This window comes from Megalops cyprinoides, chromosome 14 (genome assembly GCF_013368585.1).
Source record: "Megalops cyprinoides isolate fMegCyp1 chromosome 14, fMegCyp1.pri, whole genome shotgun sequence".
Classification (NCBI taxonomy): Eukaryota; Metazoa; Chordata; class Actinopteri; order Elopiformes; family Megalopidae; genus Megalops; species Megalops cyprinoides.
In genome coordinates this window covers 10,715,282-10,730,000 of record NC_050596.1, presented here as the reverse complement: position 1 = coordinate 10,730,000, position 14,719 = coordinate 10,715,282, and the positions used below count along the sequence as shown (strand labels likewise).

At 43.9% G+C, this 14,719-nt stretch overlaps 1 protein-coding gene across 1 annotated transcript in view; it reads right to left on the bottom strand.

Annotated features, from left to right (window-relative positions):
• The window catches only part of LOC118789176 (protein FAM124A-like), a 19,843-nt gene extending 7,697 nt beyond the window's left edge, over positions 1-12,146 (bottom strand). The window contains exons 1-2 of the mRNA XM_036545502.1: positions 11,940-12,146; positions 5,549-5,580 (exon numbers count right to left, since the gene is read on the bottom strand). Coding sequence (XP_036401395.1) covers positions 5,549-5,580; positions 11,940-12,013 — 106 coding nt within the window. The 5' untranslated portion in view covers positions 12,014-12,146. The remainder of the gene's footprint in view (positions 1-5,548; positions 5,581-11,939) is intronic.
• Positions 12,147-14,719: the final 2,573 nt, after the last annotated feature.

Below are 14,719 nucleotides of genomic sequence, written 5' to 3'. Positions count from 1 at the left end.
CGCAACTCGAATAAGGCGTGCCTTCCTTCCTCCACTACTGACCTGGGCGGCCCGGCGCAGGCTGGGCCCAACAGCATGCTGGGGGGAATCAGTGCCCCTCATGTTATCTCCACTGGCTGAGAGGCGGGACTCACGCCCCTTTCACTGCCCCCCACCCCCCAAACCAAACACTGATATACACGCACACACACCCACGCCAACACTCAATTCCTCACCCCCCACACAGATATACAAAACACTCTCACACTGGCATGTAAGTCCAAACCCTCTGCATAGACATTCATACACAGACACTCATGAAATACTGTATGCTTCATATACACGTCACAACTGTTTCTGTGTGTGTGTGTGTCTGCTTGTCTGTGTGTGTGTGTCTATGTGAGTGTGTGGTGTGTGGAAGAGTGAGTATCTTACAGTTGTGCCATTTTCCAGATTTCCAGGAAATAAAACACTTTACTGACACAAGAAAAAAATTGAAACAGTTTGTCTGAACACTAGGTATTCTACACAATGCTAAGACAGTTCACTATTGGAGTTTTCCACTGTGGTTTACCAAATGGCAAATGGTGATACTGTATACCAACCACAAACACTCCTCTTTTTATGCCAGGGTTTCTTATACAGCAGACAGGGGCTTTTCTCTGGGGTTTTGCCTCCATTTATTCATACACAATGAGGGGGGCAAGGCAACTGGCACACTCTGCTTTTCTTGTGTGCATTTCACACAAAAACAGAGAGAGAGAGGTCCTGTTGTCCATGAAAAGGTCAGAAAGAAACAGGAGGAATCAGCTGATGCTCTGTTAGTGTCCTGTCTGTGTCTCTGTGGGGGAAAGCACCGTCTTTTTGACATTCCAGTGAAGGTACGGAAACAGTGAGCAATTCTATACCTGCGCTGGACGTGCTGTCTGTGCAAGTTCAGCGCAAACAAGGGCACGTCAGGTGGTGCGTTGTCACCGCCCCCTCTCTGGGCTGGGACACAAGGTCAAGGGTCAGCTCCTGCACACGTGAGACAGTGCAAAGGCCCTGAGAGGCCACTGATCGCCGAGGGGGACTGAGGTGAGGACAGAAGCAGGTTTGCCAAGGGGAGGGGGGTGAACGGCTGCCTCATCCCAGGCGGGAGAATGTGAGTGCCGTCGAGATGCACACAAACAACTGCAAACTCACAGATTTATCCCCTTTGATCTCATTAGCTCACCTGCCTCCCTCCCTCCCTCCCTCTCTCCTACCCTGTAGTTTGAGCATTGAAACTACTACATGCACATTGATTAAAATAACAACGTGACCATGGGTCAGGTTTATTTCAATGTGCAATGTGCAATGATGGGGTGCTTTAGTCCAGTGCTTTAACTAGAAATAACAGCTCAAGTGAACTCACCAACAGTGAGTTTTGCTAGATTTTAAAATATATAGTCCCATCACTGTCCCATTATAGTCAATGCTGCCTTTCACACTGCCTGTGCTGATGCCACACAACCTTCTCTCTTCCATGCTATTGCCCCGGTCAATCTAATTTTCACTGCACCATTTGCCCATTTTCACTCTGCCAGGGTAGGAAGCCACAAACAGGCTCTCAGACTGACCTTCAGGCCCACCCCAAAGTCACATGGGCTGCATAATTCAAGTACGGAGACACAATGACACAGTCAGAGCTTCCATAAATGAACTGTCGTATGGAATTATCGCCTTTGGACTGACTTCGCTGGAGATACTTTGTCTGTCTTTATTATTTTTGAAGGGCTGTGACAGTATGGTGGAAACACTACACAGGGGGTGTATCTGTTAAAAGGCCCCTATCTGTTTGAAAAGTAACACAGCCGTTGCACTAGCTTAGGGCAGGACCGGTCCTGTTAGGGATGGAAACAAGTGTCTGTCCAGTGCCCAGAGGCCTTCCAGCGAGCGCCCGTAAGCCGCTAATCTCCATCTGAGGGCTCTGAGGGCATCCTGCTGATCTGAGGAAAGGCAAGCTGGGTACGTGCTGCTCACAAGTATACAGCATCATCTGTCCCTGTTCCGTGCCAGCCTGCGAGTTGGCATGAACGCACGCACAGAAACAGTGACAGCCACATTGCGAGACCCGGACTGTGACCGGTGCTATAAATTCAATCAAGGCTGTGTGCTGTGCCAGGCAGGCCTGCACTGTAAATGCCTGTGGCTGTGACCGCAAACAATAAAGAGGAGCCACTCACAAAGGAACAACCCCCCCCCCCCCGTTATTTATCCAGAACTGCGCTGTGCATTGTTATGCCTGGTGCATCTGTTAAATGCCTTAAAAGTGACTGTGCAGTGGCATCAGTAACTGTGTTCATATATCTGTGTATTCAGTGTATTCAGTAACTGTGCACAGATATTGAAATCGCTGAACAGATACTTAGCGCACTGTAATTAACGATAACAAATCTCTATCTGCCACGGTTGAAGATAAAAGTGTTCTGATCTGCTGCATCCTTACGGGATGAAAAGAGAGCATCCACAGCTAGCACTGCAACAAGAGCAGCACTGGAACCTCCAAATCAGTCAGCATAGCCTTCGATTGATTTACCAGAGCTCTCAGAATTCAGCCAAAAGTATGAAGTCCTCCTTCAATCCATCCTTTTTAAGTAGCAGTCAGAACATGCAGGTGTGTTACTTCTCGGTGGTGTGGGCCCAGTGTTAGTGGAAGGACATTAAAAACGAGGTTGTGGGTAGAAATGTAAATGAGGTAAGTGAGTAAGTGTGGGAGCCTTTCTTGACCGCATGGAGGCGGATGCACTCATTTAGCCAACGCTACCCCTTCTCCGCTGCTGACCTGAGAGGAGACTGGCTCAGGACAGAGGCAGAACTGGCAGGACAGGTACAGAGTGATTACTTTTCCACTGCGTTTCTCAAAAACCAGAGCTGCAAGAAGTACGGAACACAGAAGTACGGAGGAAGGAAGGAAGTCAGGTCTGACAGCCTCCTGTTGGACGGTCTCTGGAGCAGCGCAGCGGACAGCCAGAGAAGCAGAAACTATTCTCTGCATCAAAATTCCTGGCACCTCATCAGCGAATCTAAAATTCCAATTTCAGGACTCCCTAGATTAAGCTGTTTAAAAGAGAGCCTGGAGCTCGTTATTCAAACCGTGACAGTATATTTCCTCTCAGTGGTGTGCATATAGCACTTTTAGAAAGACACACCTTACAATTAAGATGTCAGCCAGACATGAGAACTTATAGTGATGGGACCGTTCTTGGCCCCTTTTAAGAGTAATTAAATTAATCAATATAAACCTTTCCATTATGACACTGGGACCAGCAACCCTTGAAGTTCAGGTTATGTTCCAATTAGAAGGGCCAGAATCTGTGTTAAATCTCTTAAATCTCTCATGTTGAAATACAAAGATGGCTTCTCATCCATATTTGCAATAATAACAACGGGTTGACAACTTTCAGCACCATAATCTACATAACTCTTCCTCCTCCTTCTCAGTCTTGGGGTGATAATCATCGGTGTGTGCTGTATACATGTATCCGTGTAAAATGACATGGAAAATGCATACCAAACAGTCTGGAATATCAATAAATCTTTCAGAAAGAAGAAAAAACTGGGAGAAGCTTCACAGCGAGTTAATCTCCCAGGGAGAAGCTGGATGACAGGATTCTGGAAGAGGGGAGCGACAGAAACAAACGCTGGGTAATTAACCCATTCCAACAGGAAGCACACTCAGCGCCAAAGCCAGCAGCCCATTTACTCCGGGAAGACAGTGTTCTGAAGTGCTGAACCAGGATCAGCTGACCAAACCCAAATCTCAACCCGACATCTGTTGTGCCAGAAAGATGGAACTGCTCCAGGATTAGTACTAGGCCGGGGGCAGCCTATTCCTTTTTCTTATCCTGGCAGAATAAAAGCATTTGTTTCTTGGAGAGCGTCATTTTTTTTTTCATCTTTTGTATCTACTTCAAAAACAAAAAAGCGCAGTATCTCCTACTGGACTGCAACGGTTGGTGAGGGCACTTCCACACACACACTCCCCCCCAGAACACAATGTAAACCACAAGGATCTGCTTTTGTAATTGGGTAGCATTGAGCTGAATGTGAGACACACTCCTCCAGCTTCTTCAGTGGTGGCCCAAGATGGGTTTGCTATCGAGTTACACCCCCCACCTCCTCCCCTTACCCACCCCTTTTTCTGATGACCCTGTAGCTTCCAGCTTCAACTTCCATTGAAAAATGTGGGATTTTTTCAGACCTCAAACAGCACAGAGCACCATAGTTCAAAAGGGAATGGTACAGGATGGTATAGTACGTTTACCATTGCACTGTATAATGAAGTACAACTCAAAGTAACCATATCCTGATTTTTTTTTTTTTGAAATTCCTTCACTATGATCCAGACCTGTGCGCAGGACTGGAGTGGATTGGCCTTAGCAGAACAGCAGAATCCCATAGGTTCAGATTTCAGTCACCTCTATACTACGGAAGGCTGACGGGAAAAGAAAGGTTAGCTCTTTCTACTAAAAAGAGGTATTTTATTTCACTGGCTCTCCCTCTCTAAGAATCTCTCTCTCTCTTCAGGAGAGTGACCTTCGAAGCTCCAGTCCTATTGTCGCACTGCGATCCTTTCACAGGAAAAAAGAGGGAGACAGAGAGAAAGAGGCACTGAGAGAGAGAGGAAAAGAGAAAGAGAGAAAGAGAGAGAGAGAGAGAGAGTGGAGCAGACAGGCTGACGGTGTGTTTGAAGGCCGTGTTCCTCCGTGCTGCCCTGCAAGGCCCAGGGAGACAATGGCGGGCAGAGCCAGCCAGGGTTTAACAGGAAAAACAGGGGAATAAAGGGTCTGCAGGGTCCGGGTGGCCGTGGCTCCGCGCTTCCTGCGGGCCGACCGGGATAACACAGTTTCCTGCACCACAGATTAATGAGCTAATATTGGACGTAATCCTGCCATTGTGATTTGAGCTAGACCTGGCACTGCTGATGGAGTAGGTCTGTCCAGAACATAAATACTCACACTTACATGCACGCACACACACTATCCCTATCAAAATACGCGTTTGCAAATAAATTACATAAGACTGTCGCAATCTCCATGGTATCTTGAATAATCAGATATGAGGTTTAGAGAGATAAGGTTATAGTCCATGTCCACAGAAATCCACTGCAGTGATTTTAATACTCAATGTCTCTAAACTGTGGCAAGGAGAGACAGCTGGATCAAAATCCAAGTTCAAGGTTTATATGAGAGACACATCATACACAGACACACACACACACACCTTACCCTGTTCTCTTGTGTCCCCGCCCCCCCACTGATTCCTTGCCACCCCAACCCCCCGACACAACCGCCCCACTTCCCCTTCTCAGCATTCCAGCATGGGGCCTGCCCTGCCAGCGCTCAGCTTGGAAGCGGTTTGCAGCGAAGGCGTACATGAGACCGATCAAACGGGTGTGATGTAATTAAAGGAAAAGGCGGTAGGAAGAGCCCCGGTGGGGATCTGTTGTTGATTAGACGTTTACTCCTCCGAAGCTCTGAGTGCGCATCATTTCCCAAGGGTTTTCCCCAGCGGCTGTTAGCAGTGAAGAGGGCTGTGTACTTACTGCTGGCTGATGACATGGGGCTGTAGTCAGACCTGCAAAGACAGACAGACAGACAGACAGATGAGCTGAAGTCCTGCCTCTGAATTTAAGCGTGACTTATTGCTTAACTGTCACATTTTGAAAGAGGGGGAAGTAACATCTGGGTAAACACTGGGAGCAGTTGCACATCAGGGTGATACACACACACACATACACACACACACACACACACACACAAACAAAGCCAACATGTAGTCTCCTGCACTTTTGCACAGCATCTGTTGATAACACCTGATGTTGCTCCTGCGGATTTTCTGATACATTCTGATATGATACACACGTTACTACATTTCTATACAACGTCAGGACAGTGCTACAGAATAAACCTACCCGAGCACGCATTTTCATAAGAATGTCACTGCACTCTTACAAGCCCTGTTCACAGTGAGCCCTTTGGAATGGAGCTCTGCTGTTGTGCGGATCTGCTTCTAACCTCAAGTCAGTTTGAAGCAGGTCTGTGGGTTGGCTCAAGAGGACTGCGTGTTGAATGCACCAACCCACACAATGCGACAGGCAAGAAATCAAACCAGTCTGGGCAATCCTGTGGCAGGGAGACTCGAATGGCCACAGCATGGGCGCAGTGTGGACAACACTCTGCACTATAACACAGCTTATCATGATTTGGTATTTATTGCTGATGACGTTTTATATTTCCCGAAAAGATGAACTGGTAAGTAGAATAACTTTCATTATTCATTCATTCATTTCATTCAAAATGCACTAAATCCACCAGCTAGCACTCAATTCACTCAATAGCTATCTTGAAAAATGCTGAAAGAAGAAACTTTAAAAACTTGTTTTGAAGCATATCAGGGTGTAATTTTGCTATTGAAATTCCTTCAGCTTTTGTAATTTCAAACAGAAAGCCTCAGCTGTGCTTCGGAAGATTAATTTCCTCTTAATCATAGCCAAAATGTTGCTGGTTTGATTCCCTTGCTGGGGCACTGCTGCTGTACCCTTGGGTAGGGTACTTAACCCAGAATTGCCTCAGCAAATGTCCAGCTATATAAATGGATAACATGTAAAAAATTGTAACCTATGTAAGTTGCTCTGTACAAAAGCATCTGCTAAATGACAATAATGTAATCTAGAGAAGCCTCTTCCTGCTGCTATGTACTGCCGAAGACATTTCACCTGCCATTATCATGAGATCTGGCAAAGCAGAAAATCTGATGAAGTAACTGCAGGGATACAGGTGTACCTGACTGGACAACACAACTGAACAGTATCATCGTGATTACAAAGCCATCACAGGCAAATGTTGGTGGTAGAAAAAAAGGCGATGTTCGGCGGGCTGCAACTACAGTGGTGTGCGGTTTTCTCTTTCCAAACCCAGTGAAAATGCCCCATTGGTGTGGAAGTCTTGAAGGGCGACCTGGGCACGCAGATGTTTCCTAGCACGGCTATCACACCGCCTCCCAGCGAAGCGCGGACTTAAATCGCCAACCCCTGTTTTCTGACACAGCGCAGATAACTCAGGCCCTCTGGAGACAGTAATTTGGCCTGTTAGTGACCTCGGTGGTAAATAAGACAGATTGTGTGAGAAAACGAGGACAACCTCCCTCTCCCTCTGAGAGAGAAATGGATTCAGACAGCTTTCTGCTTTTCTTGGCCAGCAAATGACCCATTGTAATTGTGTTGTGTCCGAGCACTCTTCTCTCCTGCACTCTCTCATATACATGGTTCAGGGACACACACACACACACACACACACACACACACACACACATAGAAATATACCCATGGATTCCCTCTCTCCCTCCCTCTGTTTATCTCTGTCTTTCACTCTCATTCCACTCATTGCTCCACACTGGTGGAATGAGCACACTGCTGATATTCATACAACAGACTCCCTGGGTGCCTTCAAGAGAAAGCTAAAAACCCATCTCTTCAAGCTGTATCTCCAGTCTATCTTCCTCTCTATCTATCCTATCAATCCCTATTTTCTATTAAAAAAGCACTCAACACTAGTTTAGCACTTAACTCAGTATCTTACTGACCTCTTGTAGTACTTCCCGATAACTACTCAGCATAGTGATGCACTTATTTGGGAAGTCGCTCTGGGTAAGAGTGTCTGCTAAATGATGTAATGTAATGTAATGTAATGGAGTGTAAAGTAACTCCATCTCTCACTCTCTGTCACACACTGACACAGATATAGGGACTCCCTCTCTTGCTCTCTCTCTCAGTCACTGTACCTCTGTCATAGTTTCATAGTCTATGAATGTTTGTTTTCAGTAACCAGAATGGATCTGTGCATTCTGTGTACTTAAATATGGCACACTTTGGGACACAAGGTGTCCCCGTACTTTATTATCTCTTGAAAGATAAGAGCAGAAGTCTATGCAGGACAGAGATGCAAAAGCTAAGCCTGGCATAGCCTACCCTTATAGGAACACAGATACAAAGAGACAAGTGATATATAGAGTAGATTAATCTCCATAAGGGAGTAGATTAAGTCTGTGTGTTTGTAGTGTTTGTGTGACCCATGGGCACATTTCTTCCCGTCATCTTGGTTAAACCCAAGGAAAGTGGAAATCAATCATCAAATCAACCATCAGAAAAGCATATGTACTCACTGTAATACCATGCTGTGCATTTTACTTCATAGTTTTGATTTTAGAATATCATTTTAAAAACACAGAAGCAAAAAATCAGGCCATCTTGGAAATATATTGGCGGGGTTTTAAAAAGAGAAGAATGCACAAACATAAAAGAAATTAAAAGATGGATATTTCAAAAGCAACACAAACATTCTCACTCCAACAGGCTTGGAAGCCTTCAGCGGATGGTCTCGGCCAATGAGAGCCGGGTAGAGTGTAGAGTGCTGATCACGTATTGTTGCCGGCCCAGGCTGGGGTTCTCAAAACAACACCCCTGCTGGGTTTGAACTGTCACACTGCTGCTGGTTCATTAGATAAACCAGTCCAAATAATAATAAAAAAGACCATTTAAGCCTTAAGTCATCATTATGATGACCTTAAAATAAATCATAACTAATATTATTAATTTTTCACGGTAAATTAATGGAAAATGGAACATTGCATGGACATACTTATTGCAAATGCTAATGATCTCCCCAGCTTTTCAAATAGTATTACTCACACAATCCCCACCCCAGTTTACTGGATCTTGTTAGCCAGACAATAATCTGCCTCGAATGGTAAAATCACACAGGTCTGCTCATCTTGCTGTGCAGGATACTCTTACGCTGATCTCTAAGTCACCCCACTCCTACAGGGATAAGATCCTATCTCTGCACGGGATCGTGGGATATATATACTTAACAATTACGTCTAAAGTGAATAGTCTGTGCTGACTGCCAGCATTAAAATATGTTGGCTAAATCTTGTAACATCTGCGTCTTTGATCATCATAAACATAATGTAAATGTAAAGTTGGAACATGTATGCAAAGATGACTGGAGTGTAAAAATTACAAGCCACAGAATATCTGGGAAGCTGAAGGAGAATAATCTGTCCGCTGTTCACAGTGTCACTGATGGTGACACAATGATAACTTTATTTCTGTGAAGAAAGAGTCTGTTGTCGCTAGCCATCTGAGCTGATCAATGGTAGAGTGACACCACAGCTGTATGCACACACACACACACACATAATGTTTCTTAAGGAAACCTATCCATTTCAGACTTAACAGCACATAAAACAACCTCCCATGTACCTGTAACATTGTAGCAACATTATCACATATGCTTTTACAGACCTGAAAATAGATCATTTCTCCAAAGCAGGCAGTAGAAGAGGCACAGAACTCACCTTAATTTGATATTTTCAATACCTGACTGTTATTGTTTTGTGTGATTAGCAAGCGCTCTACATTTACACAAGAACCATCATTAGGACTGATTCATTTGTACTTGATTGCAGCTGATGTGATAGTATTAAGTCCATGTGCTTTGTATGAAATTCATTGTATTTATGAGAAAAAAATAAGTTAGAAACACTTTTGGATCTTGATTTTACAGCCAAAATGGTTCAATGTAGTCCAAAGTACTTGTTAAAATTGTAATTACTGTAATATTAAGTACTCACTCAAGGTATCACAATGCAAAACACAATTAAGAAAAGAAGGAACCAGCTGCAGCTAGGTGATTGGATGATCCTTATCTGAACTACCAGGCTTGTTAGTCATGAAAGACAGTAAAACACAGGCACAAGACCATTTCCAGTTTAAAGGTAAGGTCTCTGGTCACAGGCTGCCAGTGATGTCACAAAAGTTGAGACTCATGGACAGCATGGTCCTGCTGAGCACCATGTGTGTTACATAGGGCAAGACTAAGAGGTCAGACAGACCCTCCACACCAGACAATTCTCGCAGCTCTTGGTTTGGCTTGATTGCAGGCTGAGTCCTACAGCCCAGGTTTGATCCTAGCCTTGTCATCAACCAGCAATGACTCAGAGCCCACAGCATTCCGGGTTTGATCTTAGCCTTGTCATCATCCGACGATGACCAGGAGCCCACAGCAGTGGAACAGACTGACTTTGGCACCCTGGAGGTAGAGCTTCGTTTGTCTACAGGGTTTCCTCATCTACAGGGTTTCGTTTGTCTTTAGCGCTCCTCCCAGAGTACAAAGGTTATTGCAATGAGGTGAGTCTAATGTACAATTGTAGATTCCAAAAAGAGTTATTAAAGGGGAAATGCTTTCTGGGTGTCATGTATGAATAAAGGTGCATTCCATTATAGTCCATAGTGTCTTCCATAACTGCTCCTGCTGACTTTCCCATCCATGCCATTGAGCTGTGATTTCATTCATGTTGCTTGCCAAACTCCACCCTACCCACAGCCTCCCATAAGACAAAGAAATATACTGTCATATATTGACAAATATGTTGTTTAGCTAAAAATCATCATGTTTCCACATTTCCTGGAGTTCATTATGCCACACTACATCACTTACATGTAACACCGCTATTCTGAGTAATTGTCAATTAGTCTTTTGTAAGAATCTGCTCTGATTGTGCTCATATCAGCCCCTTGCTGCAAGAGGCTGTGACATATCTGCTCTGGCCACCGCACACCATACTTGTAAGTATTATGGAGAGACATGTGCTGTTAGTTTTGAACCGAGTCCCTCATCATTCATACTGCCCAATACGAAACAGGACTGGCGCACCGAGCAGACTACGCAGGTCCCCAGCTCCACTGCAGTATCACATGCACTTCTATGTTTTATCTGTCTGCTCTAAATGGCGCACGCATGACTTGTTCGATAGACACACGTGTTGTTCAGAAGCACACACTAAAGCATAAGTAAGTAACTATGCTTACAAAACCCCAAAACCCCTACAAATTTGTCATCTGCACCCAGCTGCATACCCGCCAAAACCTATAAGGTTCTCTAGGATTACTCCAGTGCTGCTGTACCTGATCCTTTTAAAAGGGTGTGAGGTCGCTAGTCAGAAAGGACAAAATACATATTTGTATGACTATGCAGAATGAGTCGGCTAGCTATCATCACAGGGAACACACACAACCACAGCACACAGGCATCCACTAGTGGTTCTGGGGTGAAGCTGCAAAGCAGTTTAACCTTCAACTTCCATTTTTCAATAAGGAAGTGAATGTAATGATTATTGTACATTAATCTCCAGTTTGAGAACAAAAAGCAAAAGCAACACCGCTTAAAACGTGTTACTTAAACGTGTTACTTAAAAAAGACAAAACCGCTCTGCAGTGGTATTTCATTGCTCACACACCCAACCACCTGCACGACAACGCTAAACACATCAGCAACATACCTAACGGCACGTCCAAGTGCATGTTTGCTTAGAAGTAATTGCTGGAAACATAGAACGGACGATTACATCAACAAACTGAATTGAAAAATGAACATTTTTTTTTCTCTGCGGAATCATGTAACATAAATCTGTCATCGTTTCACTGCCCTGCCTTGTATATGAACCCAGTAAAATTAGCACGTTATGGTGTACTCGTGTGTGTGTGTGTGTGTAAGAAGTTAATATATTAAGCACACATGTATCTTGTTTTCCAGAAACCTATTAGAAATCACCGTAGCAGCTGTCGAAGGCAACCCCTCGTGGCAAACAGCATATGGATACAATTGTTTCGCGTCGGCGGCATATTATTATTCCTAAACTTGATAAAGTTTTATGGCTGTGGTAAAAACATAATATTCACGAATATTTTACATCATGCCGTAGACAGGCCAATTTGTGAGGAGAGCCCAGTTATCTGTTCCGTCTCGCGGGTCTGTGCCAAGTTCACGGGGAACATTAAAAAATGTCCCAGCAAATATAGAGGCTGCATGGCTAACAGATGCACAGTAATTAAAATGCCTACAGATTCCGCTACACGGCTTCTATACACTTACCCTGCAGTCTCCGCTCCCGAGTCCGCACAATCATCTTCGGTGGAATTCTTCTCCATCTCAGATGATAAAGACATATTTCGTTTGCATTCTCTTTGTGCTGGACGTTACTTCTGTCTTATGAGAACAGAAAAGGAGAAAAAAGTTAGGTCAATCCTGGGGTCCAAACCAAGAAGACACGCCGCACCGTGATCTGCTTCTCCCACTCGCAGAGATTGCGCTCCTGTGCCGTTCGCGCAACAGGCTGTTCCTCTCTACTTTGTTTCTGTGCGTCATCCGCGCCGTGCGAGGCGACGCCTATGTCACTACACGGTGGCGGAGTGAAGTATTGCCGCACAGCCAGTCGCTGCAGCAGAAGTATCCTTGAATAAACTAAGGACCTGTTGCTGGGGCACGGAGAGGTGTAGGAAATCCGCAACACCATTTATGGAACTGAGTGCGAGACGCGAAGAAACGGGAATATTGTCTGACACATCATGGCATTCTGACAATCTGGCTTACTATCCGAACCATCAGTAAAAGGCCTTTAGGGATACATTACCAGGCTAGCTCTGCAGTTCCAGTTCTAATGGTACTGGTGTGCAACGCAAAGCACGTCTACCAGTGATCAGGACAGATCCTTTGCAGTACAAGACAAGCTCATTTTCATGAGACATAAAGAAGTAATGCTCTCATATGCACATGGGAATGAAAATATACGGCTAGTTTGTTTTGAAATTGTCTTAAAAATAGAAGGCTATTGAATAGCATACAAGGCAAAAGTGCAAAGCAGACGTCAGAGCACCTTGTGGACCTAAGGATTGTGGACAGCAATGTATAGTACTGAATGAAGCAGTAGGACCTGAGAGTTCAGAACACTGAGGACCTGAGGTCGCAGGCAGAATATACAAAAATATGTACTGAAATGATCAATATTAACCCTTGAGAAATATATTCTCTGGGAAAATAAATGTATTTTATTTTATTGTTTCTCTTTGAGGCAAGTTGTTTACAGAATCACCATTAACATTAGTATTGTTATAATTTGTTAATTGTGGGTGTGTGTGTGTTTTCCCATGATCGTATTTCCTTGTTTATTTCCTTGCCATCTAGCTATTTTACCTAATATCTCATCAGAGGGTTTGAAGTTCCCCTTTCAGTCCTTGGAATTAACACCACTATTTTCTGCCCAATTCAGATAAGACCAGATGCTCTGCTATGTTTTATCTTCACTGACAGGTGGCACTGTTACACTATAATCCCCATCATTCATGCCAACCTGTCTCAATCAGTAATTATGAAATTCTCACCAGTCATGGCTTTTTCCTCTGTGGAACGAGAAAGGCTGAAACTGCCCAGTGTTAACCCTTTTCAAACCTGGTAAAGCACTTGTATTCAATTCATCCCTTTTAATCCCTAATCTTATTGGTAATCTGACGATCCCTTCTGCTCCGTCTAAATCCAGTAATCCATCATGAGGGAAACTGCCGTGTGTGTGGTTGTCGTTTTCCACCCAGGGCACCTCTATGCTACTCTAAAAAGACTTAAAGAAGTAGGAACAGACAGGACCCATTATAGAGAAATGGTGAGAGCGCTGTCCCTCCTCCCATTCTCACAAAATACCCCTTGAGAGCTATTTCATTAAGTAACTCATAAAGTATACACCTTTACATTTACGTGACACAGGAAAACACCTTGTTTTAAAGGGCTGGTGAAAACATTACATTTCACAGATTTCGCTAAATGACTTAGACATATCATCACATTATTTTATCGGCATTTAGCAGATGCTCTTATCCAGAGTGATTTATGTATGTTACAAGTATCACATAGATTGTTCAACATTCTGGTGAATGAGCTTGTTTAGCAAGGAGGTGATGATTGGAAAACACAGTACAGTTGTAAAGTTGTAAATTAAAGTAATCCAAAACAGAATCAGATAGAGGAATGAAGGAACATCTTCAGCATCTCCCAATAGAACAGCAGTGTGCCTGTTTTATGGCTGTGCTGCCATCTAGTGGGCTTGTTAAGTATCCACTTCCTGGTGCCCAAATATGAGATCTAACATGATTTGTGCAGTAATTCTAAAAATGTGGCATTTGGGTTAAAGACTGGTCCATGCTTATATTTATATGAGATATGAATATGAAGAAGCATCCTATACCAAATAACTAATACCTGACAAACTACTGGGTGTGTTTCAGGAGGAAATGGATCAGAGAGGAATTTCATTACATTATTGCATTGGTGTATTACACCAATGCAATAATGTAATGTACAATGTAATGTATAATATACAAATGTATATTAGTCAAAATATATGTTTGGTGCTGTTATTTTGTGATAGACCGCAGTGTAGAGAGAAACACCACTCACGCATGCGCGCTCGCGCACACACACACACACAAACACACATGCTGTGTTCTTCCTCCTCTTATTAACTGGCCACATCCTCCCTGCTGACAACAAAGGACACATGTCAAACACATCTCAGGGGTAATCCCAGCATGCCCTGTGGCAGTTGTAATGTAAATGAGAGGGCTCCAATGGGAGACAGCGAAAGGGAGACACACCCTTCTGAGGACAGGAGGGGTGGCTCAGAATGCACTGCTGGAGCCCCAGGCAGATTTTAGGCATAGTTTCTAGTTTTACAGTGTGAACAACCTCATTAAATGCATCATACAAGGAATTTGCAAGTAAACCCTGCAAAGCATGTATTCAGTTCTTTGGTTAAGTTCATACTAAGACAGAATATAATCGTAATATATATATACACACTAATATGCTATATTTAATGTACATTT